The following is a 16916-nucleotide window of genomic DNA, read 5'->3' on the forward strand; positions in this document are numbered from 1 at the left end:
AGCCCCAGCAGTACCTACAGGAGATGATTGTGCCAACTTTCATCCATCAGGGAGGCCCTCAGAGCAGCCTTCAAGGAATGGTGACAACACTCGCACAGGCCTTGGACAGCGGGTGATATGCTGTGGTGTGATGCAATTTAATGCCAAGGTTCTGGGTCATTACTTTGGATTTCCAGAATCTGCAGATTTTCTCGCATTTGTCCTAAAAACTCCTTCAGGGCTTTGCTAGTTTGAGGCAGTGGAAAGTCCAAAATAGTGGTGACTTTTGAAGCCTCTACTGCTGCACCTTCTGCTGAGATGTGGAGGCTGAGGAAGGCAGTAGTAGAGAACCCGAGCCGGCGTTAAGCAGGGTCAGTAATCAGCCCATGTTGGCTTAAGTCTTGAAGCGTGTGTGGAGATATGATAAGTGATCAGCTCTGGATGCACTGGCAACAAGTATGTCATCCAAACCAACAAAAAGACAATCTTAAGTCCTTTAGCACAGAGTTCATTTGTGACAGGAAAACTTGTGCTGTGTTTTTCAGCCCAAACAGCATGGGCAGAAATTCAAATAAGCCAAATGGGGTTAAAACAGCAGCTTTGGGAATCTCCTCAGTGCACCCAGGCACCCGACGATAGACCCTGACAAAGTCCACTTTAGAAAAAATTATCTTTCTGGCTAAATGTGCTGAAAAGTCTTGAATATGTGGTGGTGCATGTACTAGACAAAGTCATCCTGGAGAACATACTGGGGGTACAGGGTTGTGACCATACTGGGGGTACAGGGTCTTTTGTATCCAGATGCCGGTAGTTCTTAAAACCTACTAACATTCCTTTGGCGCACAGGAAGTATGCACAGAGCAGCCGTCTAGCAACTTCAGCCAAGACAAAGTCCCAGGTGTAGTGTCACGCATCCTGTCCCGTAAATCCAGATTCTGCTGCTGTTTGTGGCCTCCAGTGAGGGTCCGTCCCTCTCAGCCTTATAATCGATGGGCAATGTTGACAGTACACTCACTTGAGTACCTGTGTCACAAAGGAAGTGTCACTCTGGAAATTTGTCCCTAATGAACAATGGACAACCTGACAGCTGGAACACATGGTGTTCTCAGACCTCTGATATCCCAATGTGCTAGCCCTGTTCAAGCTGCATGGCAGTCAGCACTCTTGGCGATCGTGCCGAAGCGTGTGTGGTAAATCATAGACTTGACATTGTCTGGCTTGGATTTGTGGGTGTGAGTCTGCTGGCGGCTCTGCTGATAGGACGTATTGAGGCTATGAATGGATGAGGAATGATGCACCTCTGCTTGGCTGAGTGCAGACTGTCGGCCATTTTAGCAAGCTCCCTATAGTTCTCCACGGGTGTATCAGGGAGGGATGTGCAAACTTGATCAGGCATTGGTTGCAGAAAGAGTTCCTTAAAAATAAAACAAGGATGGTGATCGTCCAGGGGAGATAGTTTGTGGCCCATCAGTTCTGAAGGCCTAGCATCACGCAGGCCGGGCAAGGACAGCAACTGTTAGGCGTGCTCAGACTCAGACAGTCCAACAGTCTGCAATAGGTGAGTTTTCATAGTAGTGTATTTATCACATGCAGGTAGACTCACCACTCTGGCTGCAGTGGAACTACTTAGTGATGCTATGACATAGTAAAATTTGGTATTGTCCACGGTGATTTCTTGCAGCATGAACTGGGCTTCTGTCTGTGCAAACCATGGGTTACCACGCTGCTCCCAACACTCTAGCAACTTCAAAGCGACTGTGTTGGTCAACCTGTTGTTGAGTTTCTCTGGAATTGTCCGAGAGCGTTGGGGTCACCAATGTAGGATTTTGTGAATAAAACATGCAAGAGTTGTTTTACGTGTTTGACAAAAGCCGCAGCCTTTTACTTCCATTACAAACAAACCGAAAGCAGTCGCATTACATCAGACGTTGTCTCTTCAAGCGAACACAACGACTCAATGAGGTTGTTTGTGAATTATGTAGAACAGTTTCTATTATGAACAATATGTGTCATCTGTCACCCGTTACATTACCCTGCAATATCATTGCACCAAGCCCACCCATCTCATTGAAAATAACGGTGAATATTTGGACTACTACCGTACGCTCTAAAATTGTTGATGAAAATTGTTTTTACTGTAATTAAATAAAAAAATAACTTTATTTGTTGCTTTAAATGGATTTGAATAATTTTTGCAAGTACTTGTCACTGCTTTGAATTTGCAGCTCCTATTTTCTTTCACTGTGCACCGTAAATCAAAGTTCTTTATAGATTTAAGTAATGGCTGGAAAGGGAAAGAATCACTGGTGATGTGCTCTGGGAGCTGGGGGACAGTAAACCAAAAAAGTTTGGGAATCACAAGCTAATGTATGCATTTTGTATTTGAAAAATACATCAGAAACATCAATAATCTGTAATATTCTTTATATAAATGTTTTCATTTGTGGTGCATTTCCTGCCATCTGAATCACAAGGTTAGTCATCAGTGAAGATACATTAGAGAAAATGCTGGAACCAAGAAAATGAAATGTGCTTAGTCAGGATCCCATAAATGATATAATATGCAATGCTGCTCCTCATGAACTAGGCCTAGTACAACCTGCTTCATGAAATTACAGTTTCATCACTTCACAGTAATTTGAAAATAGCTTAAATTACATAAAAAAGCCACCTCAGTTTAAACCTACCTGCCATACATTTCCAGATTTTGACAGTATGCTTCAATAATTAAGGTGACAGACTTGTCTCTGCTAGCGTTTACCAGTATTTTTTTTAGACTAAATTGAAAAGTTATTCACCAACTTATTGAATGCTACCTCCTTTCTGAATAAAAATGTTGACTAGTGAAATATTTAGTTTGTTTTTTGGACTCAGGATCAATCAAATACCTTAAACACATTGTTATCATCAGGTTCTCAGTGGGCCAGCTTTTCTAATGGCAGACATTGATATTTTCCACTGGGCATTCCTATTAGCCAACCATCCAAAAGGCACAACAACTGGTCGAAACAACTAGAGCAGTAGAGGCAGGGCTTGGTAGAACAGCTCCAGCATCCCAGATTCAATCCTGACCACTGGTGGTACCTGTGTGGAGATTTGTCCCTGTGACGGTGGAACAGGTGCTTCAGTTTCCTCCAGCATATTAAAAATGAGATGGTTGAAAATGTACTCATCTTTTTTTCTCCAGTCCTGCAGAAGGGTCTCGGCCCGAAACACCTTTTTCCATAGATGTTGCCTGGCCTGCTGAGTTCCTCCAGCATTTTGTGTGTGTAGGTTGGGAGGTGAATTGGCTTCTGTAAGTTAGATGAATGATAGAATCTGGCAGTGGTGTGATGGGGTCTCACTGGTGATACGGAAAGGAGAAAGTGGTTTGGGGTAATATTGATGTTAATAAACACACATCTCCAACAGCATGGATTCGATGGGCATCTTACATCCTAAGCTCTCTAAGTTTCAGGTAAACCATAAAATTTGTGAAATATTCTACACAAAACAACATTGACTGTTGTAATAACATGGACTGATTAAGAAGTTAAATAAATCTAAACTGACTGATTTAGTAAACATAATTAACTTGATACAGGAGTGAAATGTCATTTGAGTACATGGCCTCAATGTTGGTGATGAGCCATAGGATTCAAAGTTTGTGTTGTCCAGTGCCATATAATGACATGCTATTCTCTACCTGAAATAGGGAGATTATGAAATTCTAACAAGTTTTATTTTCATCAATCCCTTCAGGTGGCATCAAGTGTTTTATAAATTGTATTAAAAATTAATTTCAGAAACAATGTGGAATTTGCCACTGCTGCAACACCAGCACTGGATGAATTTCTAGTCATGCATTATGTAAATTTGCCTTTGACCAAAATATTAGAGATTGTTCTGAACATTCACCTGGTTTCAATCACTTAAAAAGATACTGAACTCTGGCATTGAGTGAATGAGAATATTCAAAGGATTTTTTTGTGAGAACAAAAGCAGCAATGGTATGGACTTCAAGTGGTTTAGTTCTGCTGTTGGTTGAATGAAATGTGCGGTGTAGAGCTAACTAGGTACAGATCTCATTTCAGTAGTATTCTTAATTGACTTCAAAAAGAGAGTGCGGTAGGCATTTGGCTGAGAAACTCAGTGATAAAAGGAATCAGTGTATCTGTATCTCAGCAAATGGACACACCAAACTGGTGGCTAGGGATAACAGAGGGATGCACTTGTGGTGTAAAGAAGCGTCAGAGAAAATTGGTAAAGGTGAGAAATGGACTATTTGATGTGAATTAGGATCTGCCAGAATTTCCAGTACAGCACATTGCCCTGAGCAGCTTCTCATGGAAAGTAAGTCTGTGGCCTCACATCACTAGTGTTTCCCTGGTCATAATGTTAAGCAGGAGGGGGTGAGGACAGGTATTTCTCTACAGTCACAAGAAATTTAGACACTGGCCACCTTCTCTTTCCCAGCACAGTCATTTGAAACAGTACAAATGAAGGAGTGATCAATCAGAAAGTGCAGCCACAATACACCTTGTGCATATGTTATAAATGGTGGCAACTGTAAACTGCAACAATCATTTAAATATTAATAATTCAATAAAAACGCAAGAGTTAATAGTTGAATGGATTTTTAAAAAGTATGTTAAAGCAACAAGCAGAATAGGATGCTGCAGCCATTTTATCAGAAGACTCTGGTGATGAAATTTTACTGCTCATTGATCCCAAAATAATCAGTCAGGTACATGATCAGAGGCCAATCATCATTTGCACAGGGTATTGGAGATCAATAGCCACTGAGGACTGATGGTTAGACAGACAGGCTATTGGAGATTAATAACGCAAACAACAGGAATTCTGCAGATGCTGGAAATTCAAGCAACACACATCAAAGTTGCTGGTGAACACAGCAGGCCAGGCAGCATCTCTAGGAAGAGGTGCAGTCAACGTTTCAGGCCGAGACCCTTCGTCAGGACTAACTGAAGGAAGAGTGAGTAAGAGATTTGAAAGTTGGAGGGGGGGGGAGAACCAGAATGATAGGAGAAGACAGGAGGGGGAGGGATGGAGCCAAGAGCTGGACAGGTGATAGGCAAAAGGGATACAAGAGGATCATGAGACAGGAGGTCCGAGAAGAAAGACAAGCGGGGGGGGGGGACCCAGAGGATGGGCAAGGGGCAAGGGGTATATTCAGAGGGACAGAGGGAGAAAAAGGAGAGTGAGAGAAAGAATGTGTGCATAAAAATAAGTAACAGATGGGGTACGAGGGGGAGGTGGGGCATTAGCGGAAGTTAGAGAAGTCAATGTTCATGCCATCAGGTTGGAGGCTACCCAGACGGAATATAAGGTGTTGTTCCTCCAACCCGAGTGTGGCTTCATCTTTACAGTAGAGGAGGCCGTGGATAGACATGTCGGAATGGGAATGGGATGTGGAATTAAAATGTGTGGCCACTGGGAGATCCTGCTTTCTCTGGCGGACAGAGCGTAGATGTTCAGCAAAGCGGTCTCCCAGTCTGCGTCGGGTCTCGCCAATATATAAAAGGCCACATCGGGAGCACCGGACGCAGTATACCACCCCAGCCGACTCACAGGTGAAGTGTCACCTCACCTGGAAGGACTGTTTGGGACCCTGAATGGTGGTAAGGGAGGAAGTGTAAGGGCATGTGTAGCACTTGTTCCGCTTACAAGGATAAGTGCCAGGAGGGAGATCAGTGGGGAGGGATGGGGGGGACAAATGGACAAGGGAGTCGCGTATGGAGCGATCCTTGCGGAAAGCATAAAGGGTGGGGAGGGAAAGATGTGCTTAGTGGTGGGATCCCGTTGGAGGTGACGGAAGTTACGGAGAATAATATGTTGGACCCGGAGGCTGGTGGGGTGGTAGGTGAGGACCAGGGGAACCCTATTCCTAGTGGGGTGGCGGGAGGATGGAGTGAGAGCAGATGTACGTGAAATGGGGGAGATGTGTTTGAGAGCAGAGTTGATGGTGGAGGAAGGGAAGTCCCTTTCTTTAAAAAAGGAGGACATCTCCCTCGTCCTAGAATGAAAAGCCTCATCCTGAGAGCAGATGCGGCGGAGACGGAGGAATCGCGAGAAGGGGATGGCGTTTTTTGCAAGAGACCGGGTGAGAAGAGGAATAGTCCAGATAGCTGTGAGAGTCAGTAGGCTTATAGTAGACATCAGTGGATAAGCTGTCTCCAGACACAGAGACAGAAAGATCTAGAAAGGGGAGGGAGGTGTCGGAAATGGACCAGGTAAACTTGAGGGCAGGGTGAAAGTTGGAGGCAAAGTTAATAAAGTCAACGAGTTCTGCATGCGTGCAGGAAGCAGTGCCAATGCAGTCGTCGATGTAGCGAAGGAAAAGTGGGGGACAGATATCAGAATAGGCACGGAACATAGATTGTTCCACAAAGCCAACAAAAAGGCAGGCATAGCTAGGACCCATACGGGTGCCCATAGCTACACCTTTAGTTTGGAGGAAGTGGGAGGAGCCAAAGGAGAAATTATTAAGAGTAAGGACTAATTCCGCTAGACGGAGCAGAGTGGTAGTAGAGGGGAACTGATTAGGTCTGGAATCCAAAAAGAAGCGTAGAGCTTTGAGACCTTCCTGATGGGGGATGGAAGTATATAGGGACTGGACATCCATGGTGAAAATAAAGCGGTGGGGGCCAGGGAACTTAAAATCATCGAAAAGTTTAAGAGCGTGAGAAGTGTCACGAACATAGGTAGGAAGGGATTGAACAAGGGGGGATAAAACCGTGTCGAGGTATGCAGAAACGAGTTCGCTAGGGCAGGAGCAAGCTGAGACAATAGGTCGGCCAGGACAGGCAGGTTTGTGGATCTTGGGTAGGAGGTAGAAACGGGAAGTGCGATGTGTGGGAACTATAAGGTTGGTGGCAGTGGATGGGAGATCCCCTGAGCAGATAAAGTTGGTGATGGTGTGGGAGACAATGGCCTGGTGCTCCTTAGTGGGGTCACGATCGAGAGGTAAATAAGAGGAGGTATCCGCGAGTTGTCGCTGTGCCTCGGCAAGGTAGAGGTCAGTACGCCAGACTACAACAGCACCCCCCTTATCGGAGGGTTTAATAATAAGGTTAGGATTAGTGCGGAGGGAGTGGAGAGCAGAGCGTTCCGAAGGAGTGAGGTTGGAATGGGGACAAGGTGCGGTGAAGTCGAGACGGTTGATGTCCCGTCGGCATTTAGCGATAAAGAGATCCAGAGTGGGCAGAAGACGAGAGCGGGGTGTCCATGAAGAAGAGGAGGGTTGAAGAAGAGGAGGGTTGAAGACGGGAGAAGGGGTCATCGGTGGGGGTGGAAGAGTCCTTGCCGAAGAAGTAGGCTCGGAGACGGAGACGACGGAAGAAGAGTTCCGCATCATGGCGAACACGGAACTCGCTGAGATGTGGGCGAAGGGGGACAAAGGCGAGGCCCTTACTCGCAATTCCTCCGTCTCCGCCGCATCTGCTCTCAGGATGAGGCTTTTCATTCTAGGACGAGGGAGATGTCCTCCTTTTTTAAAGAAAGGGGCTTCCCTTCCTCCACTATCAACTCTGCTCTTAAACGCATCTCTCCCAGTTCACGTACATCTGCTCTCACTCCATCCTCCCGCCACCCCACTAGGAATAGGGTTCCCCTGGTCCTCACCTACCACCCCACCAGCCTCCGGGTCCAACATATTATTCTCCGTAACTTCCGCCACCTCCAACGGGATCCCACCACTAAGCACATCTTTCCCTCCCCACCCTTTCTGCTTTCCGCAGGGATCGCTCCATACGCGACTCCCTTGTCCATTTGAGCCCCCCATTCCTCCCCACTGATCTCCCTCCTGGCACTTATCCGTGTAAGCGAAACAAGTGCTACACATACCCTTACACTTCCTCCCTTACCACCATTCAGGGCCCCAAACAGTCCTTCCAGGTGAGGCGACACTTCACCTGTGAGTCCGCTGGGGTGATATACTGCGTCCGGTGCTCCCGATGTGGCCTTTTATAAATTGGCGAGACCCGACGCAGACTGGGAGACCGCTTTGCTGAACATCTACGCTCCGTCCGCCAGAGAAAGCAGGATCTCCCAGTGGCCACACATTTTAATTCCAAATCCCATTCCCATTCTGACATGTCTATCCACGGCCTCCTCTACTGTAAAGATGAAGCCACACTCAGGATGGAAGAACAACATCTTATATTCCGTCTGGGTAGCCTCCCACCTGATGGCATGAACATCGACTTCTCAAACTTCCGCTAATGCCCCACCTCCCCCTTGTACCCCATCTGTTACTTATTTATATACACACATTCTTTCTCTCACTCTCCTTTTTCTCCCTCTGTCCCTCTGAATATACCCCTTGTCCATCCTCTGGGTTCCCCCCCCCCCACTTGTCTTTCTTCCTGGACCTCCTGTCTCATGATCCTCTCGTATTCCTTTTGCCTATCACCTGTCCAGCTCTTGGCTCCATCCCTCCCCCTCCTGTCTTCTCCTATCATTTTGGATCTCCCCCTCCAACTTTCAAATCTCTTACTCACTCTTCCTTCAGTTAGTCCTGATGAAGGGTCTCGGCCTGAAACGTCGACTGCACCTCTTCCTACAGATGCTGCCTGGCCCGCTGCGTTCACCAGCAACTTTGATGTGTGTTGATTGGAGATTAATAAATTGGTCATATAGCCCTTTGGAAATTGATGGTTAGTGGACAAATCATTGAAGATCACTGAGGGTGCGGAGGTTTGATCATCGAAGCAATTGCATAATAGGGTTAATTGGTCAGGTCAAAAGTGATGATAAGAAAATGGTTTAAAGGATGATCTACCTGGAAAATGATGAATCCTTTGGATCGCCACACAGTGAGTGAGATTATGTTGAGCCCACATTTACCAATACTGATGAAGATCTCAGCTTTCCTGTCAGCCCTTAGTTTGTTGTGAAATTCCAGCTCTTCATGGGTCTTCTGAACACAGGATTTTGAATAAATGATTTAAAAATGTGCTGACTATACTGTTACATCACATGCATGAGCCTAGAAGCCTCTCCATGTACAACATGTATACTCAAGCCCTGGAACAAAAGTGCAGTTAAGTAGCCAATCGAAAGTTGAATCCCTAGCCCATGAAAGTGCTGTGCTACCCAACAGATTTTGTTATGACTCTCTATTTCTCACTAAGCAAAAATTCTCTTCAGTCCCCGTTTGAGAATTGATGAAAACTAGGTTAGGGATAGATATTATATTTATTTTGCAGCTTTTTATCCATGTAAGCAGATACCATAATACTGTACTTTGGAAGTGCTTAATTTGTTATCTATTATAATTAACACAGTCCCAAGCACCTAATAGCCAACAGGACCTTTTCCCCCCAAGAGTCAAAAGTATCTGTTGCTATTAATTAAAATATTAAAAGGAAAAGAAAAGTTTATCAGCCAATGAAAACCGTAAAAATGCTGGATATGTTAGCAGGCCTACTGAAACCCAGCTGCTCTGCAGGGAGTGAATTAAATGTAGTTCCAAAGCATTCCTTCATTTTCTCTAGGGAACTGGTTGCACATACCAAAATGTTCTGAGATATGCCTCAGGATGGCACGAAGGTATTTCCTAAATATGTTCTTGCACTCTCCACTGACTTGTTCTCATTTACTGTTTGGTCGTACTGTGGCCATCTGGTAGTGAGGGGATACCCTCCTCTCTTAGTAGGAGTAATTCTATGTCGGAATTCTCTCCTTTTACAATCAAAGAACTGGTTGAAAGGTAGACCTGAGCAACAGGATGGTCACAGACTATCAAGTTGCCTTTCACTGTGGTCTGGCAGTCTGGCCACCTCTGTGAAATGTGTACGTGGAAGAAAGTGGTTGCAGGTCCACTTTGAGTATCTACTCCTCAAATTGTGGTTGCACTTTAGGGCATACTGTGGGCATCTAATGTGGTGGGGGGGGGCGGTGGTTAGCTCAGTTGATAGACATTCTCACTAGACATCTACGCTTGGCTAAGACAGCCATTCAATATCCAGATAGGAGCTGTTTGGACAGCTGAGGGTGAGCTGGGACATCTGCTCATGCTGACTACCTGACCCTCTTCCAAGGTTATATTAACGTCTGAAGAGGCAGCATGCAATGTCTGGGGCCAGCAGGCACTGCAAGGATTGAAGTGCATCCCAAATCCTGAGAAAAGCATTTAAAATGAAGTCATATAAAGAACAATGGGGCCTGTGAAATAAAGACAAAGAAAAGAAAGTGTCTCCAGAGTAAGATTACAAATTGGTGTCTTATGCAGCTCTAAATGACACAATGCAGTTCCACCTACTGATAAGCAGCAGACCCGGATGCTGCCCGTGGAACAGCTCCCAAATGTCTCCCGTGTGCAGAATTTTAGGAAACTTTATTGAAGACAATTCTAAAAGATTATTCCGGTTTAAGATGTGTTGGGTGAAACACAGCAACACCCTGCTGGCAGCAAACAAGATTACTAACCACTCTAGGAAGAGGTGCAGTCAACGTTTCAGGCCGAGACCCTCCTGATGAAGGGTCTCAGCCTGAAATGTCGACTGCACCTCTTCCTAGAGATGCTGCCTGGCCTGTTGCGTTCACCAGCAACTTTGATGTGTGTTGCTTGAATTTCCAGCATCTGCAGAATTCCTGTTGTTTACTAACCACTCTATTAATCACACTTTTTATTGAAAACCATCACTGTAAGTAACTTGCTTTTTGGAGTTCAGCTTTTGAACTGCCCATACGACCTGGGATCTTTGCAGTGTGAACTGAAGTCTCAAAGGTGCAAGACGGTTGCGGTGTCGTGTGTGTGGCTCAAATCGAGGTGTTGGGGCCGGGACCTGGGCCTGAGAGCGGGCAACGAGTCAATGTTTGGCCAGTGCTGGAGTGGACTTGGAGCTGATTTGAAATGACATATCTGAGGTGAGGCAAGGTGAGGCCAGCTGAGGCTAGGTAGAGGTGAGGCGATGGGGCCTGTGCCCCAGAGGGAGGAATGAGCTGACGTTTGACTGATTTAAGTGCCGGGCCAGATTGAAAAGTTAGGGTATGGGCAAAATCAAAGCAGCAGGGCCTGGGTCTGAGACCAAGGAACAAGCTAAGGTTTGGCTAATCTAAGCAGCAGGCACTGGCGCACCTCAGGGGTGTGTGCTTAGCCCACTGCTCTACCCTCTATATACACATGACTGTGTGGCTAGGCATAGGTCAAATACCATCTATAAATTTGCTGATGATGTAACCATTGTTGGTAGAATCTCAGGTGGTGACGAGAGGGCGTACAGGAGTGAGATATGCCAACTAGTGGAGTGGTGCCACAGCAACAACCTGGCACTCAACATCAGTAAGACGAAAGAGCTGATTGTGGACTTCAGGAAGGGTAAGACGAAGGAACACATATCAATCCTCATAGAGGGATCAGAAGTGGAGAGAGTGAGCAGTTTCAAGTTCCTGGGTGTCAAGATCTCTGAGGATCTAACCAGGTCCCAACATATCGTTGTAGTTATAAAGAAGGCAAGACAGTGGCTATACTTCATAGGTCCTGGACTTATTTCCTGGCATAATTTACATATTACTATTTAACTATTTATGGTTTTATTACTATTTATTATTCATGGTGCAACTGTAATGAAAAACAATTTCCCCCGGGATCAATAAAGTATGACTATGACTATGATTAGGAGTTTGAAGAGATTTGGCATATCAACAATAATACTCAAAAGCTTCTATAAATGTACCATGGAGAGCATTCTGTCAGGCTGCATCATTGTCTGGTATGGCCGGGGGGGGGGGGTGGGGGGGGTGCGGGGGAACTACTGCACAGGACCAAAAGAAGCTGCAGAGGGTTGTAATTTGGTTGGCTACATCTTGGGTACTAGCCTACAAAGTACCCAGGGCACCTTCAAAGAGCCATGTCTCAGAAAGGCAGCGTCCATTTTTAAGGACCTTCAGCACCCAGGACATGCCCTTGTCTCACTGTTACCATCAGGTAGGAGATACAGAAGCCTGAAGGCACACACTCAGTGATTCAGGAACAGCTTCTTCCCCTCTGCCATCCGATTCCTAACTGGACTTTGAAGCTTTGGATACCACCTCACTTTTTTTTAATATACAGTATTTCTGTTTTTGCATGTTTTTTAATAATCTATTCCAGTGGTCCCCAATCTCCGGGCCGCGAAGCATGCAGGGGTGCAGTGGTAGCCGGGAGGCACCCAGCACATCTTTTTAAAAAAAGCCAAAATAAACAAGCTAATTAATTAGGTGCCACCTGGCACGTAAATGTCGGCCCAAGCGATTGGCAATTGCCTCTGATCTGGGCCGACATTTACGTACCGGGCAGCACCTAATTAATCAGCTTGTTTATTTTGGCTTTTTTCTTAAAGATGTGCTGGGTGCATCCCGGCTACCACTGCACCACTGCATGCTTCGCAGTAATGTATCTGTCTGCGGCCCGGAGGTTGGGGACCACTGATCTATTCAATAGACGTAATTGATTTACTTGTTTATTTATTATGTTTTATTTTATTTTTTTTTCTCTGCTAGATTATGTATTGTATTGAACTGCTGCTGCTAAGTTAACAAATTTCACGTCACATGCCGGTGATAATAAACCTGATTCTGATGCCAGATTGAAAACCTCTGTGTTCGGGCCGGAGATGAGGAACCGGCCAGAGTTCATCTCGCTGCTCAGCAAGATTTACTTGTCTTGGTGCTGAACTGAGGCTGTGGCCTGCAAGTAATGGACTCCAGGACTGGCTGCAATGATGACCGGCTTTGTGGCTGTGAATTCACTTTTTTGTTCTGAATGTTATTTGCTTACTTTTTATTGTTTATATGATTTGATTTTTTTTTTGTTTTGTGACTGTAAGGAGACTAATCTCAAGGTTGTATATCGTATACATATTTTGATATCAATATACTTTAAACTTTGAGATACATAAAAGATTATTAACATCAAGAATATTCAACTAAGCGCATGCACGGCTTCTCTAGTGAATGATATCTGTAATCTGTCAAGTAGGGGACCGTGCACAATTCTGATTTGATGGAGACGGACGTCAGAGCACGGAGGAACATCTGGAAAACTTCTGAAATGCCCGCTTCACTGCCGCTGCAACTGTGTGGTAACCGGAATCTCCGGAGCAGAAGGCCCCGAATCCTCGGTTTTGCTCGTTTCAGCGGCCAGGACTAGGTCGAAGGCGCTTGGGAGGCTGTATCGGAGGGGCTGGTCGGAGGCTCAAGGTTTTCGGATGGATGGCCTCAGTGTCGGCTGTGGTTGGCTGCTTCCAAGGTATCAGCAAGTTGACGGTGCCTGGAGATTTATGGCAGGGAGTTTCTCCCTTTTGCTGCCTGCTATCGGGGACTCGGGAGTCGATCGACTCAGGGACTTTGAGACACTTTTTTACCGTGCCCATGGTTTGTTCTTCATCAAATTATGGTATTGCTTTGCACTGCTGTAACTATATGTTATAATTATGTAATTCTGTCAGTGTTAGTATTTGGTATGTCCTGTTTTCTGTGATATCACTCTGGAGAAACATTGTATCATTTCTTAATGCATGCATGCATTTCTAAATGACAATAAAAGAGGATTGAGTGTTCTCATAATCTAAACGAAAGTGCAATCATAACATTACTACATCTTAAATATTAAAAAGTGGTGAGAAGAAAACATTTAGCAGACAATGCAAGTGAAGTAATTTTTGTTGCTTTAATTCAATATTTATATATGGTAATTCTTATAGAAGGTACTGTATATTTAAAAAATGTAACTTGACTCTATGTCTGAATGCCCTTAGAATTAATTTAAAAAAGTAACTCTAACCATTAGCCGTGGCTCAGACAGGATGTATCATTGGACTTCAGTTGACTTCCAAACTATAAACATATTTAGTTTTTAAATGCATACTGGGGATAAATAATGGGGCATTAATTTTCTCCAGATATTCGTGAGCTACAGATTCAGCTCTGTTGAAACAGCAGCTACTGCAGTCTATTGCAAGATACCTAGCAAGGGGATAGAGGCCAGTAATAAGATGGGAACAACAGTTTCGGTTGGTGCTCATATCATACGGGAAAATCAGTTAGTTATTCCTTAGAAGGGGAGTCCAAGTCAGTTGTTCAGTAAGTTAGAGGCAGTGCGTAGTGATTTGCATTATGCCTCACTATCTCAACAACCGAGCACACACGGATTAAGTCACATATGTGTGCAAACCATCAAAGATTATATTTTCCCAAAAAGGGTAACATACCATGTATGATTTCTCTGCATTTGGTAATTAGATTGCTGCACAAAACATCGTTTGGGAATATTATAGTACATCAGAATATCACAAAAGCATTAAGCAGATCATCAGAAATCCCAGTGGTTTAAATAGCAAGTCTGGGATATGAGCTCATTCTGATTGTCTATAGTTTTTTTTGAGATACAGCTAGGTTGCTCATATGTTACTATTGTATGACCAGTTGAACAGCTGTGTATGTACTTTCTTTTTATAACAAATACGAGATCTCAAAGGCATTCACCAACTTCCAATGGCAGGGCCAATGTGTCCCCATCCTCCCACTACCAAGAAATTGCAGTCAAAATTCAGATATTGTGGGCCAAGTGAATTAAATATACAAATACCTCACCCACTCCATCCTTCAGTTCCAGTACAGATAAAAGATGTTTTGAACCTGTGAGATTTTGAGGGGTTGGGAGGGAGGGTGCGGGGTAAGAAGTGGCAGTTTTGTTCCATTCCACCTAAAGGCACAGCACTCTTTTCAATAGTTACTTTTTATAAGCAGCTATATTTCATATATATAACATTATTTCAGTCTGACCAAAACAGCAACACAAAATACAGGATTAAATTTCAGAGTACCTACATAAATCCATCTTTTTGGCTAAGGCCACAAGTAAAAAGATTTTTTTCTCTTCGGTGTCACTGATTACGAACAGTACTGATGACCAGCACGCTCGGGAATTGCCAATCAGTCCAACACTTGAAGAAGGTAACTCTGATCAGTCTGCAGTTAATTTCACTTTGCGGGTCTCATATGAACGGATTAAGTCTCTTTGTGAAACCACACCATTTTCATCTTGAGAAAAAGCATATCCATCTGAAACAGAGAAAAATCACTACATATTACTAATGGCATATTGGTTCTGCTTCCACATCCTGTTAAAGGAAGATTCTTACCTTAAATATACTGTAACTCGTGGCAATCCAACACGTGTGGTCATACTTGTTGCAGCTTGCTCCCCAGACTCGCTACTCAGAACTCCCACTCATCCAGACATAGTTATTCCAGATGCCAAGAGCTAACCCTATTCACCTGACTGGATTATGGGATGCCCAGCAAGTCCCAAGTACCAGTCTGAATCATGTGATGCATCCTGAGGTTCAACTGGCCCAGATTATTTTTGAAAGCTCAGCCCAAAGGTTGTGAAACATTTTTAAGTGTCTGATAGAGAGAAGCATTTTACAAACTAGTCAAATAGGTACTACAAAAAAATGCAAAAATCAATAAAATTGTAAACACCAAAAGATGTCAATAAATAATTAAAATATTTTAAAAATAAATGGAACACTTACCTTTTGCCATAAAGTCAAAGAATTAGTAAGGCACCCTTCTACCAGTGTTCTGTGGTGTGAAACTATGACTCAGATGTGAAGTTCACTGGGCCCCTATGCTCACCATGTCTGTGCTCAGTGATAAGTACCGTTCATCTGAAACTCCTGTATTTGGTCGAACATGCAGAGAAGTCTGAGACAAACTTCGTTACAAAAGACTGATGACTATCAGCCAGCTTGACCCTGCCCAAATTAATACACAAGCTAGGAGAGTATGCTTTAACTATACAGGATAGTGGTGAGGCCACATCTGGAGTACTGCACACAATACGAGTCTCTTTCTTTCTTGATAGAGTGTTAACATGTTAGTTATCACTCAGAGGTTTACTAAAATAATACCCCACCTTATAACAAAAGGTTCGATGGACTGTGCTTGTATCTGTCAGAGGATAATTGAGTGCTTGGGGATTTGATTGAAATGAACAAGATTGGTGGGAATGAGGGAGGGGGAGATATAAAAACTAGGGGTTAAATAGGAATAAATGTTTGGAACTCTTTTCCCCAAAAAGCAGCAACTATTTTTGAGGTAGCATTAGATAGCTTTTCGATAAACAGAAGGCTGAAAGGTTACTGAGAACAGGCAGGAAACCTGAAAGGTTATGATCATATTGAGTGGTGGAAAAGATTTTAAGTGCCTGCTCCTAATTAGTATAATGTCTGAGGTGGGGAAAACCACAAGGGAAAAGATGCTTTATGATATCAAAAATTTAAAATAAGTTAATGTATTTCTTTTCCGTCATGGTGGGGTCTGGAAGTGATCCATTTGAAACTTTCCAGATTAGTAAAAGGGAACTGCCAGTGACTAGTGGTGTTCTGCAAGAGTCGGTGTTGGGACTGCCTCTTTTCACATTATACGTCAGTGATCTGGATGACAGAATTGATGACTTTATGGTCAAGTTTGCAGACAATATAAAGATAGGTGGAAGGGCAGGTAGTGTTGAGGAAGCAGGGAGTTTGCAGAAAGATTTGGACAGATTATGAGAATGGACAAAGTAGCAGTTGAAATATAGTGTAGGGAAATTTATGGTCATGCACTTTGGTAGACAGAATAAAGGCATAGACTATTTTCTAAATGGGAAGAAAATTCAAAAATCAAAGCTGCAAAGGGACTTGGGAGTCCTTGTGCAGGAATCCCTGAAAGTTCTGACGATGGGTCTCGGCCTGAAACGTCGATTGTACCTCTTGCTATAGATGCTGCCTGGCCTGCTGCGTTCACCAGCAATTTTTATGTGTGTTGCTTGAGGTTAATTTACAAGTTGAGTTAGCAGTAAGGAAGGCAAGTGCAATATTAGCATTAATCTCAAGAGGCCTAGAATATAAAAAGGATGTAATGCTGAGGCTTCACAAAGCATTGGTCAGACTGCTCTTGTGGAG

The 16916-nt window shown here is 44.0% G+C and overlaps 1 protein-coding gene across 6 annotated transcripts in view; it reads right to left on the reverse strand.

Annotated features, from left to right (window-relative positions):
* Positions 1–14609: 14609 nt before the first annotated feature.
* Positions 14610–16916, reverse strand: part of atp8a2 (ATPase phospholipid transporting 8A2) — a 589180-nt gene continuing 586873 nt past the window's right edge. For all 6 annotated transcript variants that reach the window (XM_063054225.1, XM_063054230.1, XM_063054229.1 and 3 more), the window contains one exon: positions 14610–15027. In XM_063054225.1, coding sequence (XP_062910295.1) covers positions 14930–15027 — 98 coding nt within the window. In that variant the 3' untranslated portion in view covers positions 14610–14929. The remainder of the gene's footprint in view (positions 15028–16916) is intronic.

This window comes from Mobula hypostoma, chromosome 7, assembly GCF_963921235.1.
Source record: "Mobula hypostoma chromosome 7, sMobHyp1.1, whole genome shotgun sequence".
NCBI lineage: Eukaryota > Metazoa > Chordata > Chondrichthyes > Myliobatiformes > Myliobatidae > Mobula > Mobula hypostoma.